Genomic DNA, 17762 nt, shown 5'->3' on the forward strand with positions numbered 1-17762 from the left:
GTCGCTAACATTATAGAGCTCCTCAAATACCACTGCTTGCCTCAAATATTTGGTTGTTAGGATTTTAGTTCATGTAATTGTTATATTAGGAGAGAGTCAGGGACCATATCATTTTTCTAACTGGAAATGACCGCAGTTTTGCAACTTTAGGGATCAGAACTCTGAAGTCCAGAAAGTGAAAGGCCCTCCCTAACTAAGTCTCTCAGCAGTGGGTGGAGCTCTGGGAGCCCCTCAAGGATACTTTGCCTTCAGCTAAGCTCAAGCCAGTATTTATACAAATTCATGAAAGAATGAGCTTGTGCTACAACAGGCTCCTACTGAATTTTTAATAAATGCAAGATAATTTATTCAAAGCAAGGAGACTTTTACAAAATGATTTTTCAGATTTCTGTCAGCTTCTTTCTCTTCAAAGTAGACTAAACTTTCCATTTCACTTGATTTATAAATATTTGGGTTTCTAAAGAAAATAACTTCAGTTTTGTTATCTTCCAACAGATAGAGTGGGAAAAATAAAGACCAATGTAGAGTAAAATTAGAATATGTTGGACTTTAAAATAAAGATTGAAAAGAAATATACAATCTGAATCATATTTCACACTGTGATAGAGATCATGAAAATAATTCATTTAGATTAATCTAGAAAAAGTATTTGCTTACAACTAATATTTCAGAGAAAAAGAGTACTAATCTCATTTCTCACTTGAATAGAAGGTTCTTTTAGTCCATGAGCATTCCATCTTTTTTAATTTAATTTTTAACTTTAAAAATACTCTAAAGTAGGTAGATGCCTAAAAGGGGTCATCATATGCATCATTTATAAACTTAACTTATTTTGTGGATCAGTAGGCTGAGTGGTTTAATTGGGATAAATGGAGCAAGTAAAAGATCAATGAACCAGTGTGAAATTTTCTTGTATGAGTCAAGAGAGTTTCCTGGTTAATTTATGGTGGTCCAATACTATTAAGAGCTGCTTCAAAAAGTTATTTATTGTGCTCCTCAAAGGACTGACATAATCTAGTAAAATACAAAACAACAGGCATTTCATAAATTTTGGTCACAAATCTTATAAACTGGAATATTTCAATATAATCGTCCTGACGTAGTACCTTTAAGAAATGGAACTAGTAAAATAACAGCGAACTGAGAATCAGAAGGTCTCCATTTTAGGACCAGGCAGGCAGTTAGCCTTAGGCAAACCACCTACTTCTGTGTGTCCCAGTTTCTCTACTGATAGGCAAGTTAGTTGTGTGACTAGCAGTGGCCAAATTAGACATGACCATAAATAAATACTAAAGAGAAACAAGAGTTTTAAATAGTAAATATTTTTATCCTCTTCTACATATCCATGAGCAGTCCATCTTTTTTAATCCATGTTAAAAAAGACCCTGTTTAAATCCCACCTCCTTTTGGAAAACTAGACTCTTGTCAGCCTTTATGGCTTTTTATTCTATAATTATTTTTTAATGTGCAAAGCACCATATGAGTACTTATGATATTATGATACTGTTTTTTATGTTTCCTGTTTTCTTAGTTCAAATTTGATTTCCCACCTCAACTCTAACTACTTGGAGAATAAAGACTGTCACGTAGTAGACACTCTATACATAGTTTTGATTGAATTATCCTCCTATGGAAAAAAACATAATTGTGAATGGAGAGTGTTTAAAAGTTTGTTTGTTCTATAGTACCACATTTTATTTCAGAATTATTTAATACCAAGCAAATATTCTAATTAAAAATAAAATGTCAGACTCTTTAGAGCTTTGACTTAACATTCTAACTCTTAACGATTCTCATTTTTTTTTTAAGGTGGGAGATCTCAGGAGCTGTCATTGGTACAGAATGTGGAACAATAGAATCAGGTTTATCAATGGTCTTCCTCAAAGATGGAGAGAGGAAATTATGCACTCCATACATGGACACTACTGGTTATGGGAACCTGAGGTTTTACTTTGTTATGGGTAGGTACATTTCGAACAAATTTTGTTGACCTCGGGCAGATTCTAGGCCAGCACCTATCCCTGAGGAAGTAGTATTGTTTGTTGTCTACAATAAAAAATGAAAATTCATGAATTTGAGTTCTACTGGTTACGTAAAAGCCTATGATATTCACACCTGCTTGAGACCAGCCCTGCTGGAATCATCCTGTAAGAGAGCTAGTCCTAAAATGCCATAATACCTTCCTCTCATCTTTTCCTCAATGGTCATAGCTGAAAATACAATGGAAGAAAAGCTAAGAACAAAGTACCTCCCTTGCCTAAAGCTTCTAGCTTCCAAAAAAAACAATCATCCAGGTGAGTCATTTGTTTTCATGGATATCATCATTACATAACTCTTTTGTTATGGGAAACTAAGAAAAAAATAGGTTTACAAAACTTTATAGTGCTTTAATAATATTTTCTACTTTCTAATAGACTGGCAAACCCATAAAGAAAAAAAGTGTTCATAAGACATGTTTTTTTCAAAATATTGTCAAGCAAATAAATAGTTAAAATTTTGGAAAAAGTACCTAAGGAGAATTTAAGGGGTTGAAATTTGTGACCTTTCAAATTTATCATTTTCGTCAACAAGAGCCATAGTTACGTATTCTTTCTCTGGATGTCATTCCAGAAATATGAGTAGTTGTCACATGCCTTCTTTGTTGAGTGACTGGAAAGGCACAGGCAACACCTGGAAGTTAAACAGGAAATAAACATTGTCAACCTTTGATCTTACTAGTAAAGATGTCAGTTCATCAGGACAAACAGGCCTCCTGAGTGTAGGCTTCAGCACTGGCTATTTCTTTTTCTCACATTCCTCACTTCCAATAGCACAGAGTGGCATCGTAAACTTTAGATTGTATCATGCTCTCAAACACATTGCCTGTGCAATATTACCTCATTTTCAATAATGATCTGTTTGAAACAAGTTATTTCAAATATAATAATGTAATCTACCTCTCATTAACTCTGAATCGATTTGTATATTTAAAGACCCATAACTCATTTCCTTTCATTAGAATTCAAACTGGCTTTCACTTTATTAAGAATGATTTCTAAGAAATCTTAATCCTTCCCCCCAAAAGTGTAACCATTTAGTATGCCAGTCTAACTTAAGTATTTTGTCTTTTTACCATTTTGACATGTATATTTGAATTCTTGATTTTTTTCATAAGGAAGCATAATAAATCAACTCAATTCAATGCATTTACATAAGAGAATGTTGTCTTACATGAGATTAAGTCACCATTACTTCTTTCTGGTACAAACCAGATTATTAATGAATCAACTAAAGTAATATTGACTATGAGGGGAAAATTCATTTGAATGAGCCCAAAATACATTGTCCCAAATTAAACATCTCCATTCAATTTTAAAAAATAATTAATTCCTACTGATTTATAGAGCACTGAGCTAGAGTATACAGCAGATACAGTTGGGGAAAGTGATTGTACCAAAATCACAGTTGCTGATCGATGACTTAATACATATGTAACCTTCAAAACAGTGCCTAATACATAGTTACAACTCAATATGTCTTTGTTTTTTATTATAAAAATTACCTAGACAGAGTCCTTGTCCACAAGTAACATCTAACTATAAGGGAGAATACAATAGTCTATAATGGAATGAAAATGCTGTGAAAGTGCAGAGAAAACTGTTTAATTGTAGTGGAGGAATTAGAGTAAAGCTTCATAGAGAGAGCATTTGAACTTGGCTGTGAGAGATGGACGTGATTTAAATTTAAGGAGAGAAATTTGAATGTAAGCCAGCATTTTGAGAAAAGGCCCAGTATAAAAGTATATTAGATGTTTGAAGCTGGGTGATTTTCTCAAAATAGCTTAATGCAAAGATATAAAATAGAGCTAGAAAAGCAAATTGGAGTTGGAGTAGTGATATTCTTTAATATGCTAAGGAGTTTAGCTTCTCTTTCTCAAGGCAACATGGAGCCATCAGATGATTCCTGTAAGGTGTGTAATATACTCTCATCTTTGTTTTAGAAAGACGATTTTGGAAAGAGTGTGGAATAGACTGAAACAATGAGAAATTAGAGGACAGGAACCAATTAGGGTAAGGATGCCAGATTTAGCGGGGGAAAAGAGCAGCCTATTTCAATTTTAATTTCAGATAAACAACAAATAATTGTATAAATATTGTTCATATAATATATTTCATCTGGCAACTCTAATTTAGGAGGCTGCTGCACTAGTCCAAACAACAAAGGAATTATTGCAGTGATGGTAGTAATAATGTGAAAGAGGGGACTGAGGATAAATAACTGTGGAGAAGGAACCAACTGAAGTTCACACCCAACTGACTGTGGGAATTATGAGAACAGTACTGGGGAGGACACAGTTTTCTCTCCTGGATAACTGGAAGAATGGTACCATTTCCCAAATAGGAAATGTCAAAAATGTAAATAAAAAACAAGTATGGAGTAGATTTCGATATTAGATAAGCTGAGGTTGAGGCTTCTGGAAGGGTATATGAAGGTAGAAATTCTACTTGGGGTCTGAATCAGATTTGAAAGTCATCACCATATAAGTAATAATGAGCCACTGGAGGTCCCGTGTTCTCTAGCAGCAGGCAGAATAAACAAGGGACATGAAAAATTCTTAATCATAACCCTCATCTCGGTGTTGGTAGAAGAAAAGGCATAGACAAAGGACACTGAGAAAGGACATAAAATGCAGGAGAGGGGTTCAAATATATAGTGATGGAAGGAGATTTGTCTTTAGATGGTGAATACACAATGCAAAATACAGATGACATATTATTGAATTGTACACTCGAAACCTATATAATTTTATTAACCAATATCCTCCCCAATAAATTTAATTTTAAAAATTAAAAAAAAAAAAGAAACAGAGGAGGAAGCTGTCATTCTACACTAAACGGGGAAAGGAAGAGAGTTGTTCAGGGGTGGGATGACAGGGAGGTGATCAGCAGTGTAGGGAGTGCCACAGAGAAAGAGGTGAACCGGCATAAGGTCTGAGAGCCCACTGGTGCCCCATGGTGTAGTGCCTCGGAAGCCAAAGTGTACAAGGAGTTAAAAAAAATAAAGACAAGTATCACACTGAAAGAGCGCTGCTCCTTCAAGAAGTTCAGTAAACGAAAAGGATGCAGTGTGGATCTTGAAGAGAAAGCAGAATCCAACAAAGGTGTTTTTTGGATAGGATAGGACAGTAGGGTAGGAGAAGGAAGGATAAGACTGGACCTATAGAAAAAAACTAAAACTTTAGTAGACGGAAAAGAAAGCAATATGGGAAGAGATTTAAGATATGATAGACAGTTTATAAGTAATTCCTCATTAAATATGTCACCTTAAGAAAATTAGTGGCTGATTATTAATCTAGACCAGATCACATTCCTTTCTCTCTGGCCCTGCCTGTATGTTCTTCCTGGTTTCTTCCCTTGGTTCATATGGACCTACTATGACTATCATTTCTGGAAAATTTGCTCAACTTTCAAAATTTGGTTCAAGGCCTGTTTTCTTCATCTAAGTTCACTTATTCAACATAAATTTGTTAAATACCAGTATCCGGAATACAGGGAAGAAGAAAAAAAATAACGTACATCTTCATTTGTTATTTCTTCATCAAATATTTATTGAGCATCTCCCATAGGTTCAGCTCTTTAGCCCACACTTGTATCTTTTCTTTGAATTTTGACTGCAATTAAGGCAGCACAACACAGTTTATTGCTGGTTACCATTCTTTAATGTATATTAGTCTTGTTTTCCTTGCTAAATTATAAACTTTTTGAGGTTAGAGCTTATTTCCCCTTCTAGTCCAATGTCCTGCACAAAGTAACAAAATCACTTTCCTAATATAAATATCTGAAAAGCTACTTAAAACAGGATTTAAAATATTTTAAAATTGACTGTCCATCTAGTTTTCGTTGAAATCTTCTGTACTTTAATTACTGAACAAAATGCGCCTGGAGTCATACCTTTCTACAGTACATCAAAGCATATGAAGCTGAAGAAGAATCCATATCTTTCTGTAGGAGCTGCTATCACTGAAACTTCACAGAACTGATAAATTGCCCCCAGAGGGATCTTTCAGATAAAGTCTGTCATCGTTTCAAAGTCTTGGCTCCTTTTGGACTTTCTTCTTCTGTCATTCTGGGCTGGATGAGCTCCCCTGTGATTTTCAGTTCTCTCTGAAAGGCAGGTGGAGTTCACAAACTATTCTTCAGACAGAAGATTTACAGGGAACAAATTAATGAAATTAGAGAAGATGAGTGGTTCAGTTCCTATGTCTTTGGGTATGGTGCTTTAAACCCACTCTCCCTGTCACCTTTCACATTGTTGTGTTCATTTTGGTAAGTCTTTAATATGTGCTCAATAAGGAAGTTACATTTTTAAAATGGAAGTTTTCATGTAGATCCATCGTTTAAAATGACTTTACTAAAAAAAAAAAAATAGAATGGCATTACTAACTATATTCACTGTAACATAGAAATATGTAATGAAATGCTAAAACATAGCATTTGTCAAAACCATGAGATTTTCTCTAGAGGTTGTTGCTCTTGAACAATAAACATCTATTAGGATGGCGTCTATATCAGGAGTCCCTAACCCCTGGGCCGCGGACAGGTGCCAGTCTGTGGCTTGTTAGGAACTGGGTTGTACAGCAGGAGGTGAGTGGCAGGCAAACTAGCGAAGCTTCATCTGTATTTGCAGCTGCTTCCCAGCGCTAGCATCACCGCCTCAGCTCCACCTCAGATCATCAAGCATTAGATTCTCAAAGGAGCACTGGTCCCTGATGCCAAAAGATTTGGAGACCATTGAACATTATCACCATATCTGGCTGATCTGTTCTCAGATCAGATTACTTAACTTAGTACATATTTATTACATGCCAAGTTACATGCCTAAGAGATGTAACATGTCAGAGTTTGATATTTTACCAATCCACCATCCAGTATGAACTTTCTTGTATTGATTAGGTTTTAGCTTTCTTAGCATCATATATAGTGATTTCTCCCTAAAATAGACCCCAATTACCCAGGTTAAGATTGAGCCAGACGTATACAATATTTACCCTTTATTATTTATTTATTTAATTACTTACTTACTTATTTGTTTACACATATAGATATTGAATCTCAGCTATAATTTGTTGATTTTAGTAGATTAACTCTCAGAGGATAACCTTATTGTAGAGTTTTGAGGTTGCCTTACTGTCACCATAGAGTATTAGCAACAGAAATTGCCTGGAGATACAAATTAACATCTATGGTGGTTGATTTAAGTACTGGAGGAATAATTTTTTGAAAGATAGTAATAAAATTAAAAAGTTAATGTTATAAAATTTGACCCTTAGGGATAGAATATTTGTCAAGCAATCCGAGTACAAACCTACACTTGTTACTGTGATTGATACTATTATGAAGGATGATGGTTGGTTGGGAAGAGACTTTTAGTTAGACATGTAATCCTTTAAAATCCAAGTTATGCAGACAGTTGAGAGAAGCCAGAAATAGTAAGGATTATTGGCCAAATGCAGTAATAAAAACAAAAAAAGGTCAAGGGCTAAATGACATAACATCAACTAATGGCTTTTCTACTAGTTACTTAAATGATCTTCAGTCAAGTACCTGCTCTGTTACTCAGTTCATCATCAGGATGCTCTAATTACCTCTCAATTCTGATATTCTATCATTTCATATGACTGTAAAGTAGAATGATAAGAAATAAACTACTCTGTGTACCCTACAACAATCAAATGAGATACCAAAAGTAAAAAATGTAAAATGAATTTCATTTAAAATGCAAATACCCAATATGTGCTAAAATATGAAAGATACTGATTTTAATAACACTACATCAAAAATCTTTGATCCAGTGAGTAACTATACTTTTTTAAAAACCATAATCAATAGGTTCTAAACTTTGGCCTTAGAGACCTCGAATATAAGAAAGTAGTGGTTAATTGAAAAGAAGCACATCTTTTTAATATGAGTTGAAATATGTACATGCAGTCATGGCTTGTTTGGGACTAATATTTAAGTAATCTCATCAAGCGAATAGTTACTTTGGCCTCCAAAAGGTCAAGTCTTTGACCTTTAGCATGGCCTATCTGAACTATCTTCATAAATTTTACCTTGGGTCTTGTTACCTTTGGGTCTGGTCATTCTTAAGTGACATCTGTGTTCTATAATTATATCCTGAAGTTTAACACTATATTTGACATGTCTATGGATGCAAGTTGGTACTAACAATTTAAAATTTTTATTTCGTACAGGAGGAATATGTGACCCTGGAGATTCTCATGAAAATGATATTATCTTGTATGCAAAGATTGAAGGAAGAAAAGAGCACATTACACTGGATACCCTTTCGCATTCCTCTTATAAGGTACACATGCCAATTTGTGTGCCAAGTGGACCCACCCTAGAGGTCAAGTTCAAAATCACCAAGACCATGCTAAGTGCAGAAGATAACTCTCTCTTCTAGCAGCCCAGGAAGTTGCCATATTTTTTTAAAGTGACATGGACATTTTAACATTTTTTTCCTGATACAAATGAAAAATGAAGTTTTATCAGGAAGAATGAATTACAGCCCATCAGAGATAATAAGACAGAGCCCAATATTCTGATTGACAGTTATTCTTGTCCCAAGAAAGTCCTAAAAGTGGCTTTAATTATGCAACCTCGCTGACTTGCTATCAGGCATAATGAGTATTTATTCAGCATTTTGAGATTTCTTAGGAAGAAGACATTATAGAAGTACAGGTTATTATTGCCTTTGCTTTTTTCTTTGCTAATTAGAGCCACTGAAGTTGACATTTTTCCTTTGCTCTTTGAATTTAGGACAGATGTTGGCTCTGGTTATTTACAAACATCTTCAGAATTATGTGTGATGCTTGTCATAGGTATAGAATTATTTTTTCTAATAGTAGATTTATTTGTGCTGAGACTATACTCACACATTCATTATTAGTTAGCCTTCTCTCCACATTGATGGCACCCTAGGTACTTTAAAGAGCTTCAACACAGCTCGCAGCTAGCATCTCATGGTTTCAGTTAGGAAAATAGAAGATAAACATTGAGCCTAGAATAGGGAACAACCAAAGAAAGTATCTAGCACACTTCACATGCTAGGATCACCCAAGTTACACCACTTGGGATTTCATAATGGACTACTTTTGCAGCTGTGACTCAGCAAGGTTACACCTATTATGGTCATCTGCATGCCTCAGACCAAATCAGTTATGTAAATTATCATGGATTAACCTATTGGCTCTGACTGTTTCTGCTTAGAATCCTATTTTCAAAATACCTAGATTGGCAAACCATTATTAGTACTATACAAACTGACTTTAAAAGAAGACTCATAATGAAGTGTAAATGTCAAGTTGCCTTTGTCTCGTTTTAAGGTATATAAAAATGAATACACACACACACACACACACACACACACACACATATATATATGCTTTAATAACTTTTAAAGACCTTACATTAATTTATCTTCAGGTAGAGAGTGCCTGATCAGTCATACACAGAGAGTTCCAGATGTCTTCAAAGGAGGAATTCTGAGTGACTAAAATGAATGTCCCCCTGAGGACAGTATCTTCTATATGAAGTAACAAATAGAACACACAGGACATTGCCTAGTGCTTAAAAATTGGGAGTTATATGCAGAGTAATTGCAAGATTGAATCTAGGAAAATTCACATAGACTCATAGGGAGGATTATGAGTGATTTGGGTTTTCTTTGTTTTGAAGGTTCCATCTTTGGTTTCTGCAGTCATCAATCCTGAACTTCAGACTCCTGCTACTAAATTTTGTCTCAAGCAAAAGAACCATCAAGGACATAATAAGAATGTCTGGGCTATAGATTTTTTCCATGTCTTACCTGTTCTCCCTTCTACGATGTCGCATATGATACAGTTTTCCATTAATCTGGGATGTGGAACGCATCAACCTGGTAACAGGTAGGAAGCCCTATTTTGTGAGCATGTGAACTAATTAAAAATGAACACATTGACCTGGCTATTAAATCAGAGCAAATTCTCAGTAGTTTCTCAGCTGGATTTTTGATAAATTATTCATTAATAAAATATACAGTTCCCCAAAAAGAAAAGTTCTTCAGTATGCTGAATATGGATAGATTTTAAGTAGAAACGACTTTAATCTAAGAGCTTAGTCTTAGGTATCAGAGGCATTTGCATGGCGTGTGGCAGCCAAGCATTCTGAAAGACTACTGAGAGAGAAGAAAAAAACAAATAACTGAAAAAAAAACCACTTACCCTCATGTTGGTTAGTGACCCCCTTGGAATAGCCACAGAAATCAATTAGCACTTCAAGAGCTATGACTTCTTGGTTTTACTTGCTGAAGTGTTGCTCCTATCTTTTCTAAGAATTTTGTCATTCTCACAATCAGGATGAAGTGGCACTATGAGACATAGTAATTGCCTTGCCATCTATCAGTTTCAAGAGCACAAACTCAAGTTACCATTTGTTGTCTTTAAAACATAGTTTGTTTCTATAGCAGCCATTGAACTGCTTACCCTTTAAAGGCTGTTCAGATATCAGTGGAGGGGAAAATAATCATTGCAGAAACAGCATCTTAAAATTTTTTTACCCTAGTTCTACAGATATTTAATGTACTTAGCCAGAGATGACTAATTCCATTTTATTTGTTATCTTTTTCTCTTTTTGGTTTGTTTGTTCTGGTGTTATCAGTGTCAGCTTAGAGTTTTCTACCAACCATGGGCGTTCCTGGTCCCTCCTCCACACCGAATGTTTACCTGAAATCTGTGCTGGACCCCATCTCCCCCACAGCACTATCTACTCCTCTGAAAACTACAGCGGGTGAGTAATTCTAAGATATCAAGAGGTTTGAATCCGTGTTGCAGACTCAAAGTCAATGAGTAAGCCCAAGACCAGTATTTTTGGTGTAATAGGCAAGGAAGCTGCCCTCTCTTTTTCACCTGATTTAGGAGTGATCACGTTTTAAAAAAACAAAAACAAAAACAAAAACAAAAACAAAACAAAAGAGCTAAAACTAACTTTGGTAAATCTGTTTGCATGATCACAATTCTAAGTTCATTTATTCTTTATGTACTTGGTTCTTATATTTTAGATTACATAAATTTAAATTCTGTATATAGATCCTGTGGTTATTGCCAAAATGCTTACTTATGGAAAGGTGCAGCACAGAGAAGTGAAAGTTAAGCTTTAGAATTGAAACTGGGTTCAAATCCTGATTCTGCCATCTACTTATGTAATGATATTTACTCTTTCTTACTATCTACTTCTTTCCACATAAATTAAGGACAATGATATATCCCTTTGAGGGCTATTAAGAGAATTGAAGACGACTATGTAAAATAGTTGCTACTTTACAGAATAAGCCCTGGATAAATAGTAAAAATGTTTCCAAGGATAGCAAAACTGAGAATTAGTTTCTTAGCCTCTCTTTAAACATGCTTAGAACAAGGACATAACAAAAAATAAAAAGTAATCAGTGCTAATCAGTTCCCCATCTCTGTACAGAAGTTTATCAAAAAATACTACCCAAGGTCTAAGTATTGATCTAAAAATTTGTAAAAAGAATGTCTAAAAACAAAATAAATATCACTTGCTATTAAGAACAAACATACTATTCTAGCAGGATATGGATATGTTTAGAAGTTATATATCTGTTTTAAAACTATAAACACACTCAACAGGTGAATTTAAAGAGTATTACCAAATTTTAGTGCTATCCTAAGCATCCAGAGACTAAAACATCAAAAGCAAGTAAAATAGATTTAAAAAATGTGAACGTAGTTGTGTAGCTGTTTTGTGCTAAATTTCTTGCAGGTGGAACAGAATAACGATCCCCCTCCCCAACGCAGCACTAACCCAGGACACCAGAATTCGCTGGAGACAAACGGGACCAATCCTTGGAAACATGTGGGCAATTGATAATGGTTAGTTTATGTCTGTCTTAATCACATGCCATTGATGTAGAGTCTTCCTGTGCTTTTGTTCATCAGCACAGACTTAATCACATTTCTAAGTCATGGTCTTGTGATTCATTAAACGCCCTTTCTTCCCTTTCTCCTTTGCATTCCATCAGAAGCCCAGGGATGCACAATCAGGGGAAAAAAAGACAATGAAGTCAGCAATATTAGATGTTTCAACATACATAATTTAAAAATGCATAAAGCCCTGAAACTCAAATTCACAGTTGATGACAAGGGCTATCCTAACATTTTTTGAATGTTTTATACAAAATTAACATAAATACTTACCATTTTGCATGTATTAAAATAAGGTCCATTCTTCTCTTGGTATCTACCACATCTGGAATGCTTATCTTTTAGATGCAGACACCATACATAAGGAAACATCATTTCTAGAATAAAACTTTTTAAGTGAAATTTTCTCTCTTCAGAAAACAGTATAAAATAAAGTTTTAGATATACATAAAATATTGTTATCTTTAATTTTTAAGTGAACTGTTAATTTTTGCATAGCTTTAAAGTCAATATCACTTATGATAGATGCACATGAGAGAAGATATTTTAAGCATTGTGTTACATGGCTATAAATTTCTTATATTTGTTTTTAGTATCCAACTCTCTGGTTTTTTAGTAATTTTAATTATAGGCAAATTCATAGATTTCTAGTTTCAGAGGCTGTATAAATTTGACTAAAGAGTTGTACTACAAGGAAGTAGACTGAGAGGGAAAAATGGAGGGAAGACGGGACAAAATGCCAGTATTTAAGCAAATTTAGTGTAGCCACCGATTTGCGGTGTATTTTTTAAAGTAGGAAAAGTCTGCACTATTGTTTAATGCTAACCTTCCATATCTTAACAATATTTTTGTTATTTTTTATAATTTAGAAACCGATATACAATTAATTAAATAAATTCTTGAAAATCAGGAATAACTTCAGGCAAGATAATTTGCTGATAAGGCAATGAAAGTTATTTATATAATCTATATTCAAAGAAGACCAATGAAAATTCCAGACTTCAAAGACCACATGAGTTATATGGACATAAATATAACGCATTTGCAAAAACATCTAAAGATGGATTTGTTAAAATTGAATTTCTCCATTGATAGAACATTTTGCATGGCAATTATAATCGCTGCACCTATTAATTAGCTCTAGGGAAGAAATATGTGCATCTGGAGAGTGGGATATGGATGACTTTTACTGCCGTCATACTTTTCAAGGGACCTATAATGAACTTATATTACTTTGATAATCATAAAAGAAGTTGAAAAATCAGTAACGAAATAAAGCACATGAGGAAATTAAGAATGCAATGAAGCACATATAAGCCTTGAAAAGAATATCTAAATTTCATAAAGAAGGCTATTACAAATGATTCTAAGTCAGAAAGTGTTTACTACACATCCTAAGTTCCCATCATCATGCTGTGCATAGAGAAAAGGTAAAGATATATAAAACGAGCATGGTTATCGGTATGTATCAAATGCAAAACTTGGGGCAGAATCTCTTCAATTCTGTTATCATCCTATATGTGAACCTTTCACAAAAACAAGACTAGCTCTCTGACTTCTTTACAAAGCAAGAAGACACACACTCATTCCATCCAAATGAGAAACATTTGCCAAAGAATACCCCTGAAATCCCATTTCACTATGGAATTCCAAAATTATGTCAAGGAAAACAAACAAAAAACAGGTCCATATCCTACTTCTATTAGGTATGCTCTTCCTTCACAGCAAAGTTACTTCCTGCTAGTGAGTAAAGAAAGTATTTTGAAATGTATCCTGAAATTCTTAGCAAAATGGAGAATCCTAAAGCAAATCTTAGTTATCACTTTTTAATTTTTTTCAATTTGTTTACATTAATGATAATAGTGAGGAAAACAAATTTGTCCTTTCCACACTTTTAGGAAAAGGAGCCTATAAACTTACTCACACTGTGAGTCCTAATGACTTCATCTTTAGCAGGGTGGGATGACAACAAAATTCTTCATCGTAATTTTTCTGATTGACTTGGAAAGTCTTGTTTTATTGTTGATTTTTTATGGTGGGAGCTTTTTGAATTATGACATGAGTACACTATAGGCAGCCTCAAGACTGACCCTGCAGAATGCGATGAAGCACTTAACAAGACTTAGATCAAATTGTACTGTAGCCATAAAATCAAGTGTGCTGGGAAAACAATTATTAAAGAAGGATGAAGCCCCTTTCTGATTCCTCAGCACTCTGTGTCCACTGGAGCCCATCAGGCAGATGGAGCAGGAAGGATATTTGACCCTGGTATGGTGGTGATGATATTAACCATATGGTTCCAGGCAGCAAGCTAAGCATGAAACATTTCATTTATTCTTTCCTTGAAGAAATATTACCCCACCTTCAAGAATAGGGACAATGAGGCTTAGATAGGATAAATTACTAATTCAGTTTCCCAAGTGAAACCAATTTCAAATCCAGGGTTATTTGACGCCTAAAACCAATACCTGTAACCACTCAGCCTGCTATCAATCTCTTCCTCAACCATCAGTTTACTTCAGCAAAATTTGTTCCTGGCCTGCTTTGCATTGCATTGGAATTACTGTACCTGTTAATAAGGTCCTGAGAATAAGTGCTTATAGGAGCACAGGCCACAGGAAAGTTTACTTTAAAATAAAAGCATTTAATTATTTTGACATGATTACAAGGCAGAGAAGAAAATGATAACGGATGGTAAATTTGTTTATACCTTACTTTTATACTATTAGTATTATTGATTGTACTGATTATCAAACATCTTAATATCTTAAATGTATTTGAGTCTAAATACCTCAGAACCTACCATTCAACAATCAGGAGCCCTTTTCCCCAGCATTCCAAAGATTAGGATTAAGGTTTGTAATATCACTGTCAGTCAAGCCCATCATTTAGAAAAAGATCTTTATTATAGGGTAGACTTTATGCTCAAGAACAGATTTTAACTCCCCATTTTAGGAAGAATGGATTAATATTTAGAAATATATGTAACAGTCATCTTCAGTGTTATATTCCCCAGCTAGGAACAGAAGTTATAGTTTTTATATTTTTATAATTTTAAAATTAAATAATAACCTTTCCATTTCATGTTAGAGCAAATTGATCCTTTGTAAATTATTTCTACCTAAAGAAACTAGTTAGAAAGTTCAAGACGAAAGCATTAATATTCTGCCAGAAATCATTTTAGCTCAGGAGACTCCATTAAGGAAACCAAATTGTACATTTCTAGTTTCTTTGCTATGAAATATTATATTCTTGAAAGAATTAAGTTAAAACAGTTCTGGCAGATTTGTAACTAAGCACTTACCTTTTCACACAGCACTCTGGATTCCTGTGTACAACATTTATATAATGGGCTAGATTTCATGAGTATTCCTTTACAAAATTGTTTCATATGCTGATGGTATTCTTGAATTTTTCAACTTTTATGCCATTTTTTACATGCTGTCTTTTGCCCTGCAGTTTATATTGGTCCATCATGTCTCAAATTCTGTTCTGGCAGAGGACAGTGCACTCGACATGGTTGCAAGTAAGTATTTTAAAATAATATTCATACTTATCTTTTTCAGATATGTACTTTATATGTTGAAGTCACAGTCATTCTAATTTGTTTGAGGTCTATTTTATTTTATTTTATTTTATTTTATTTTATTAGTTTCACATATACAGTGCATTAGTTAGACATTTATATATTTTATAAAATGAACCCCCTAATTGCTTATTCTCTCCTCTGGCTCTCTAGTCAATATGTAGCAAATTCAGTTAGCAATAATGTATCTAGTCAATACATTAATGCTAACTGAATTCCCTATGCCGTGCTCCCCATCCCCGTGACCATCAATTACTAATTTGTACTTCTTTAACCCTTTACCCCTTTCTCCCGGCCCCCCAACCCCCTGCCCCTCTGGCCATCATCAGATTGTCCTCTATATTTGTGAGTCTATTTTTGATTAGTTTGTTCTTTTTTGTTCCTTAGATTCCACACATAAGTGAAATCATATGGTATTTATCTTTCTCTGTCTGACTTATTTCACTCAGCGTAATAACGTCTAGGTCCATTCATGTCGTTGCAAATGGTAGGATATCATTTTTTTAATGACTGAGTAATATTCCATTTTATACATGAACCATAACTTCTTTATCCAGTCACCTATTGATGGGCATTTAGGATGCTTCCATATCTTGGCTATTGTGAATTGTACTGCCATGAATATAGGGGTACATAGATTTTTACAAATTATTGTTTTGGTTTTCTTTGGATAAATGCCCAGAAGTGCAATTGCTGGGTCAAAAGGTATATCCATTTGGAATTTTTTGAGAAACCTCCAGACTGTTTTTCGTAGCAGCTGTACCAATTTGCAATCCCACCAACAATGTATGAGAGTTCCTTTTTCTCCACATCCTTGCCAACACTTGTTATTCTTTCATTTATTGATGATAGCCATTCTGACAGATGTGAGGTAATATCTCATTGTGGTTTTAATTTGCATTTCTCTGATGATTAGTGACTTTGAGCATCTTTTCATATGTCTATTGGCCGTACGTATTTCCTCTTTAGAGAAGTATCTGTTCAGGTCTTCTGCCCATTTTTCAATTGGATTGTTTGGTTTTTTTTGTTTTTGAGTTGTATGAGTTCTTTATATATTTTGGATATTAAACTCTTATCAGATGTATCATTAGCGAATATCTTCTCCCAATCAATCAGTTGTCTTTTTGTTTTGTTGATGGTTTCCTTTTCTGTACAAAAACTTTTTAGTTTGAGGTAGTCCCATTTGTTTATTTTTTCTTTTGTTTCCCTTGTCCAAGGAGATGTATCTGAAAAGAGATTACTGTTAGCAATATCAGAGAGTTTGCTGCCTATGTTTTCTTCTAGAAGTTTCATGGTTTCACATTTAAATCTTTAATCCATTTTATACATTTAAATCTTTAATCCATTTTGAGTCTATTCTTGTATGTGGTGTAAAAAGATGATCCAGTTTCATTTTTTTGCATGTATCTGTCCAAATTTCCAAACACCATTTATTCAAGAGACTGTCTTTACCCCATTGCATATTCTTACCTCCTTTGTCATATGTTAAATGAGTGTATAGGTGTGGATTTATTTCTGGGCTCTCTATTCTGTTCTATTGATCAATGTATCTGTTTTTATGCCAGTACCGTGCTGTTTTGATTACTGTAGCCTTGTAGTATAGTTTGATGTTAGGTAGTGTGATACCTCAAACTTCATTCCTCTTTCTCAAGATTGCTGTGGCTATTCGGGGTCTTTTATGGTTACATATAAATTTTAAGATTATTTGTTCTAGCTCTCTGAAAAATGCCATTGGTATTTTGATAGAGATTGCATTGCATCTATAGCTTGCTTTGGTTAGTATGGCCATTTTAATTATGTTGATTCTTCCTACCCATGAGTATGGTATATGCTTTCATTTATTAGTATCTTTTTCAATTTCTTTTTCAATGACATAATTTTCTGAGAATAGGTCTTTTACTTCCTTGGTTAATTTGATTCACAGGTATTTTAGTGTTTTCGATGCAATTGTAAATGGGATCGTTTTTTTAATTTCCCTTTCTGAAAGTTGAACATTGATATATAAAAATGTACTGATTTCTGAATATTTATTTTGTAACCTGCTACTTTACTGAATTCATTGATCAGTTCTAACAGTTTTTTGGTGGAATCTTTAGGGTTCTCTATTTATAGTATCATGTCATCAGCAAATAATGAGAGTTTTACTTCTTCCTTTCCAATTCATATACCTTTTATTTCTCTTTCTTGTCTTATTGCTGTGGCTAAGACTTCCAATAC

The 17762-nt window shown here is 34.2% G+C and overlaps 1 protein-coding gene across 2 annotated transcripts in view; it reads left to right on the forward strand.

Moving 5' to 3' along the window:
* The window catches only part of RELN (reelin), a 482573-nt gene that overhangs the window by 305714 nt on the left and 159097 nt on the right, over window positions 1-17762 (forward strand). For both annotated transcript variants that reach the window (XM_011365192.1, XM_011365193.1), the window contains exons 12-17: window positions 1810-1961; window positions 8231-8343; window positions 9717-9925; window positions 10677-10805; window positions 11799-11908; window positions 15419-15485. In XM_011365192.1, the coding sequence (XP_011363494.1) occupies window positions 1810-1961; window positions 8231-8343; window positions 9717-9925; window positions 10677-10805; window positions 11799-11908; window positions 15419-15485 (780 nt within the window). The remainder of the gene's footprint in view (window positions 1-1809; window positions 1962-8230; window positions 8344-9716; window positions 9926-10676; window positions 10806-11798; window positions 11909-15418; window positions 15486-17762) is intronic.

This window comes from Pteropus vampyrus, unplaced genomic scaffold (genome assembly GCF_000151845.1).
Source record: "Pteropus vampyrus isolate Shadow unplaced genomic scaffold, Pvam_2.0 Scaffold107, whole genome shotgun sequence".
Classification (NCBI taxonomy): Eukaryota; Metazoa; Chordata; class Mammalia; order Chiroptera; family Pteropodidae; genus Pteropus; species Pteropus vampyrus.